The 7,369-nt window shown below is 44.1% G+C and overlaps 1 protein-coding gene across 2 annotated transcripts in view; it reads right to left on the bottom strand.

The window, feature by feature from the left end:
- Window positions 1–7,369, bottom strand: part of PITPNC1 (phosphatidylinositol transfer protein cytoplasmic 1) — a 242,031-nt gene that overhangs the window by 8,298 nt on the left and 226,364 nt on the right. Inside the window, exon 8 of one of the 2 annotated variants that reach the window (XM_082272121.1) lies at window positions 7,047–7,165. The exons of the other annotated variant lie outside the window; for it this stretch is intronic. Coding sequence (XP_082128247.1) covers window positions 7,047–7,165 — 119 coding nt within the window. The remainder of the gene's footprint in view (window positions 1–7,046; window positions 7,166–7,369) is intronic. 2 annotated transcript variants of the gene reach the window in all.

The raw sequence follows: 7,369 nt of genomic DNA on the forward strand, positions 1-7,369 counted from the left end.
AACCCTTGGTTCCACCCCTTCCAACCTCTGAACACTGACCCTTGGTTCCACCCCTTCCAACCTCTGAGCACTGACCCTTGGTTCCACCCCCTACCCAGCTTCCAGTACAGCCCCTTTTTGTATTGGAATGTATAGGATTAGGTTATGATAACAAGAAAAGCAATAAAATAGATCCCCCACAGCCAGCAGCAATAGACCCCCCCCCAGCAGCAATAGACCCCCAGCAGCAGCAAAAGATCTCCCAGCAGCCAACATCAATAGACTCTCTAGCAGCCAGCAACAGTGGACCCCTCCCTAAACAGTAGATCCCTCCTAGCAACAAATAACCCTCAGTATCAAAAGATCCTCCAACAATAGATTGCCATGCAAAAATAGATTCCCTCCAGCAACAATAGATCTCCCAGCAGCCAGCATCAGTAGACCCTCCAGCACCCATTGGAGGTGTCGGAACTGCGTTACCCCGCGTTCCAGCTGAAAAAAAGCCCTGTGTATTTGTCTCATGTGCGTTGCCCTTCCATGTGTTCTTTGCTATGAAGGCCAGTTATAGGTGGGGGCAGAGGCCATTTTCTATGTTGTTCATGTATACTGGTGAGTGGACACACTAGATGCCCTTTCTGTTCTGCTATTGGCTGGGCATCTATTGTGCCCCCAAGTACCTTTAGGAGGGTTGGGCCACCTCCAGGCTCACCTGCCCCCTATCTATCCATTAGCTTGCATGTGCTTCCACTGTGGAGACTCTCATAAATTTACAAGAGTTAGGACTGCAGGTAATACAGGGTGTCGTGGAGTGGCCCTGCAGCTTACACATGCGTTTGCAAATGTGTGCTAACTAAACCCCTGTTTTGACGCAAACTGTTAGACAGGTTAATTTGGTTGGTAAGCAAACTGGTTAGCAAATTGAACTGGGAAATTTAAATCTGTATTTGTCTCATGTGCGTTGCCCTTCCATTGGTTCTTTGCTATGAAGGCCAATTTCTTTGTTGTTCAGGAATAATAGGAAGGCAGCCTAAATATTTATGGGGACTCAGCCAATCCCTGGAGAGGTGTGTCCAGTAGGTTGTTGGAGTAAATAGTCCGAAGCCTGGAGCATAAAGTGTGGATTCTGGCTTCAGCTCTGCCTATCTAAGGGGCTCTGCCCCTCTGGGCAGTCTGTGGGAGACGTTGCGTGGAGGTCATTGAGGTCCCAGCTATAGCCTAAGCTGCCTATTTTCTAAAGTCTGGGATTTCTCTCTTACGGTCTAGAGAAGCTCACTGGAGGATACCCGGTGGAGGTTGGGAGAAGAGTGTCCAGCTGTCCTGTGGTATCGTGAGTCTGTGACTTCCTCAGTGAAGAGTGTCTGGTGAATATCATAAGGAGGCAGCTGATGACCTCATGGCATTGTGAGTACTGACCTAAGTCCTGTGCCCCTGTGCCCTAGTGACTGTATGCAGTTCTCAGTCCTACTACACGCAAGTCCTAGGCGTTCTGCCAGAAAATAGTAAACCTTGTGGAAGCTCTCCTTGTGTCCTCAGATAATCCAGTTCTTTCGGGTTATTCTGTTTTTCCTATACCCATCCAAGTTCAACGATAAAAAAATAAAAACACCCCAAGACTGTTGATTTCAGCCAGTGGGAAAGTGGGCTGTGTGTGCACTGAGTTTGGAGGAAGGGGACCATCAAAACCAGCGGCTCCTTTGCACTTGTGCAACTTGACATGTGACTTTGGACACTAAGTCGCACCTCATGTTTTCCAATGACCACTGTTCAAATATGTGCGACTTAATGTAGCAGCAACTTTAAAAAAGGTTCCTGCACTAGTTGGTCCAACTTTTATGCGACTTAAGTGCCATAGACTGCACTGTAAACCCTTAAAGTGGTAGGTAACTCTGCTATATAATCTTCTTTTTAGGGGCCCCAGATGGGTTATGCCATAAAGTGCTAGTATGCCCAGCATATTAGTACATTATGGCAGACTTACCTGTTAAACGGTGCCCTCCAGTGCTCCGGTTACATAGTCAGGTTGAAAAAAGACACATGTCCATCTGGCTCAACCAATAATCGATCCGGTGGGATAGATTCAGTGTGCCCTGACGCTTCCATCTTTGCCTGGTCTTCCTTCCTGATTCCATGTCTTCAGCCATTTGGTAGGCCTTGCCGCGATGATGTCACTCCCGCAGCTCAGTGTACATGATGGCTGACAGGCAGAAGGATACATTTATGGCAGAAAAGACCAATAGGGTCTCATCTGTTGAATACCCTTCCTGTCAGCAGATTTTTGAAAATCAAAGTTCTGTATGATCGTATAAAAAATGCACCTGAATGTTATACATGCAACAGTTGTACAATAGTTGTCTATTATCATTGGTTAACGTCAAAGTCGCATCCAAGTCGCACCCATCCAAATTTGCATGCAAGCTGCATCAAAGTTACATAGTTGTTGAGGTTGAATAAAGGCAATAGTCCATCCAGTTGAACCTGTGTAGGTGTGAATCATTTCCCATACCCCTGAATGTTTTTTTATCCGTGAGATGTACGTCCAAGACTCTTTTAAAAGTAGCCATACTTCCCGAAGTTTCTACCATTTAGAGAATTCCACAGTCTTGTAGCCCTTACTGTAAAGAACCCCCTGCGTAGCCTGAGGTTAAAACGCTTCTCCTCCAATCGCATTGTATGGCCTCGTGTCCTCATGCATTCCTTGCGACTGAATCGTTTTTTTTCTATGCTCTGATCACCATTGAGGTATTTGTAAATTGCTATCATGTCCCCTCTCAGGCGTCTCTTCTCCAGGGAGAATAAATCAAGTGCTTCTAAACGCTCTTCGTAATTAAGGTCCTCCAATCCCCTAATAAGTTTTGTTGCCCTTCTCTGGACTCTCTCCAGCTCCAAAACATCCCTTCTGAGGACTGGCGACCAGAACTGGGCAGAATACTCCAGATGCGGTCGGACCAGAGTTTTATAAAGTGGAAGGATTATAGTTTTATCTCTGGAATACATCCCTTTCTTTATGCATGCTAATATTCTGCTGGCTTTGGCAGCTGCAGCTTGACATTGTATACTATTGCTAAGTCTATCTTCAACTAAGATCCCCAAAGGTTCCCCCCCCCAGCGTGTATTTTGCTTTTACGTTATTAGTCCCTAAGTGCAATACCTTGCACTTATCCACTTCAAGTAGTACAAGTTTGGAGTTGCGTAAGTTTGAATGGAGCCTTAAATAGATAATAGTGGGCCAGATACCATGTGCATTGCATCCTGGGATACTAGAGGGGGACGGAGCTCTGACATGGAGTTGCAACTGGCCTACTGCCCTGTCCTGGTTTATGAATCCCAGGAGGCAGACGCTTTCCCCAAACAAAAAAATAAAGTGATGTACTATATTGCTATGCACGCTTTAAGAAACTTGTGCTAGCTTTACTGGTGTCCTTACAGGCCCACTTTAACCCAAGGACATCCAAAAGGGTCAGCGTAGTACAGTGGTCTCCAAACTGCAGCTGGGGGGGGCGTTAGATGCGGCCTTTTGCTTGCTTTTATCTGGCCCCTGGGGCACTATTTCATCCACTGACACCATTAATGGGGCATGATTCCCCCCCTGACAGCAATTAAGAGGCACAATCCCTCCCAATGACACCAATGATAGGACACAATTCCTTCCAATGACACCAAAGACGTGGCCCAATGATATCACTTTAACCGGTTGCCGACTGCGCACAGTATATTTACTGCGGCAGTCGGCCCCGGCCAGGCAGAGTGACGTAGGTCTACGTCGCTCGCCTGTCACTCCTTCTAGAGCCAAATAGCGGGCGGGCGCGCGCCCGCTGAGGTGCGCGCCCGCCTCGGCTCGTTCAGGGAGGAGTGCGGGAGTGTGACTAGCGGACCCGATGTCCGCTGGTCACACTACGATCGCCGGTACAGCGGGAGAAAGACAGAGCGGCTTATGTAAACAAGCCGCCTGTCAGTTCTCCCTGTGTAAAAGTGAAGATCAGACAGTTCTACTATGTAGAACTGTTGATCTTTGTTTTTACACTAGTAGACCTGTCCCTGCACAGTTAGAATCACGCCCCTAGGACACACTTAACCCCTCCCTGTCCAATACTGTTAACCCCTTCCCTGCCAGTGTCATTTTTGCAGTAACAGTGCATATATATAGCACTGATTACTGCAGTAATGTCACTGGTCCCCCCAAAAGTGTCAAAAATGTCAGTCAAGGGTCCGATCTGTACGCCGCAATGTCGCAGTACCGCAAAAAAAATCGCAGATCGCCGCCATTACTCGTTAAAAAAAAAACACCAAAAATGACAAAAATCTTTCCCTTTGTTAGTAAACGCGATAACTTTTGCGCAAACCAATCAAAATACGCTTTTTGCAATTTTTTTTACCAAACATAGGTAGCGTAAAACAAATTGGCCGAAAATGTTAAAAAATTTTGATTTTTACATTTTTTTTGGGGGAATTTCATATAAAAAAAAGTGAAAAATATTGTTGTTTTTGCAAAAATTACGCTCTTTTTTTGTTTATAGCGCGTGATCAAAAAATCGCACAGGTGATCAAATACCACCAAAAGAAAGCTCTGTTTGTGGGAAAAAAAGGACGTGAAATTCGTTTAGGTACAGCGTCGCACGACCGCGCAATTGCCCGTTAAAATCACGCAGTAAAAAATCGCAAAAAAACCCCTGGTCTTTTAGCAGGAAAATCCTCCGGTGGTAAAGTGGTTAAGAGTCCCCCCCAGTAAGCAATCACAACTCATCTTTTATTCTTTAGACTGTAATAAGCTGCCATCTGATTGGGCTGCTAATGTTATCAACTTTAAAAAAAAAACAATATCACTTTTAGATGAAGGGTTATTATAGGTAGAGGGAAGTAGTGGGTGCACCCAACACGCACATAATTACCCTTTTTGCACATATCCCCTTCGGTGTTCTATTTATTTTACATTTTTCCTTGGTTTACTGTTCTGACTTTATGCACTTTATTATATCCTTCGGAGATATGATTTTTGGATGGTTACTTATAGGCACTTTCTTTTTTTTTTTTGGGTTCAATTGTCTCACCTTATATACCTTATCATTTATAGATATTTTTGAGATTGATTTTCTCAGTACATTCATTCCATATATTTATTTAATTTATATATATATATTTTCAGACTGTGCCTGTTCCCAATGTGTCTTTACCAACACTTCTTGGAGTGATATCCCTGAAGCTTTTTTACTTGCTTATTTATCTCTACTTCGTCTCTGGTCCTCTCCTCCCCGTTGCCCTTGTGTGTGGGCTGTGATCCACGCCTCAGCCCCGGGTCAGGCTTACCCTGGATCAGCTTCGGTCTTTCTGTCTCAGACTGGATCGCTCTTGGATTTATGACACTGCTTAACCACTTAAGCCCCGGTAGATTTTACCCCCTTCCTGACCAGGGCCTATTTTGCGATTCGGCACTGCGTGACTTTAATTGACAATTGCGCGGTCGTGCGACGCTGTACCTAAACTAATTTGGCGTCCTTTTTTACCCATAAACAGAGCTTTCTTTTGGTGGTATTTGATCACCTGTGCGATTTTTTGATCATGTGCTATAAACAAAAAAAGAGCGTAAATTTTGCAAAAATAACAATACTTTTCACATTTTTTTATATGAAATTCCCCCAAAAAAAAAAGTAAATATCAAAATTTTTTAACATTTTAGGTCAATTTTTTTTTTTTTTACCATATGTTTGGTAAAAAAAAAAATCGCAAAAAGCGTATTTTGATTGGTTTGTGCAAAATTTATTGCATTTACTAACAAAGGGAAATATTTGTCATTTTTTTTTTTAATGTGTAATGGCGGCAATCTACGATTTTTTTTGCGGGACTGCGACATTGCGGCAGACAGATCGGACCCTTGATTGACATTTTTGACACTTTTGGGGTTACCAGTGACATTACTACAGTAATCAGTGCTATACATATGCACTGTTACTGTAAAAATGACACTGGCAGTGAAGGAGTTAACTTTATTGGAGAGGGAGGGGTTAAGTGTGCCCCTAGGGGCGTGTTTCTAACTGTGATTGGCTGTGGCTACTAGTGTAAGAACAGAGATCAACGGTCCTACATAGTAGAACCGTGTGATCTCCATTCTTACACAGGGGAGAATGACAGGCGGCTTTGTTTACATTAGCCGCCTGCCTTTCTTCCGGGGTAACGGAAGATCGCGAGTGCCCGGAGGACATCGGGTCCGCCGGGCACACGCACGGGGGGGCCTGTGACCGCACGGGAGCGCGCCTCCGGGGGCGCGCGCTCGCTCCCTAGAGCCTCACAGGCTAGCGACGTAGCCCTATGTCGCTTTGCCTGTGAGGGGCTGACTGCCGATGTAAATAGTCGTGCGGCAGTCGGCAAGCGGTTAAGGTAGTGTCCATTCCATTATATTCCCCATTCTAGCTCATATTCTACACCAGTAAATCGATATAACCCATATTTTTATTTTTAGACAAACATTCAAAGCTCCTGATGAATGGACGGAGGTCCATGAAACGCGTCGAGCCTACAATTACTCATATGTTTCATCTAACTGAGATCTATTTAAAGATTGAACCTACAACTACTCATATGATTCATTTAACTGTAATATATTTAAAGATTATGCGCACACAGAGTGTCTATGTCTTATTTTATCCATTATATTCTTGAGTGATCCATTTTTTGGTCCTAGAAAAAAATTGTATTTATAATGTATTTATTATGTATTGCTGTATTTACGTGTGTGCACTATTTCTGTATGTATTTATGCTACAGTATTTTCTTGTTTATACTATATCATTCAGGTTATTGGATAAAGAATATTTTTATGTGCAATTGACCTCAATTAAAGTCCCAAATCCTTCTTGCTTTTACGGTTATTATAGGTATTGAACGCCCCCCCCCCCCCCAATTATTGCTATATCCAGCACCAGAAAATGTGATTAACTCAAAAAAATAAACCCCAATATCACTTTTAGATGAAGGGTTATTATAAGTATTGACCCCCCCCTCCCCTCCCGCCCCCCCATTATTGCTATATCCAGCACCAGCCAATATTTCTATAAGAGCAGTAAAAGGGAACGTACGCTTTCTTTGGCATCACTGTCTATTTCATCTCTCGTTGGTGAAAGTCGGTTGCAAACTTTAATATTCGTTTTGAATTGCATGTTTTTTTCATAGTGCCGCACGTCATCGATCGTCATATCTGCAAAGACGGAAGATTTACAGACTGAAGTGGGCGAAGGTGGGGGAAGGGGGAGTATAATGGATCCTACTGCGCCAGGACAGAAGAGCAGGCGGAGGATAGGGTGGAGGTTCAAAGAAGAGTGAAGGCCGCTAGCTTTATAGAGAGTGACCCTCATAAAGTTAGTCTGAGTCGGGAGCGGGAAAGGGTTAGGCCAGGCGTAGG

The sequence above is a fragment of the Pelophylax lessonae genome, assembly GCF_965119305.1.
Source record: "Pelophylax lessonae genome assembly, chromosome: 11".
NCBI lineage: Eukaryota > Metazoa > Chordata > Amphibia > Anura > Ranidae > Pelophylax > Pelophylax lessonae.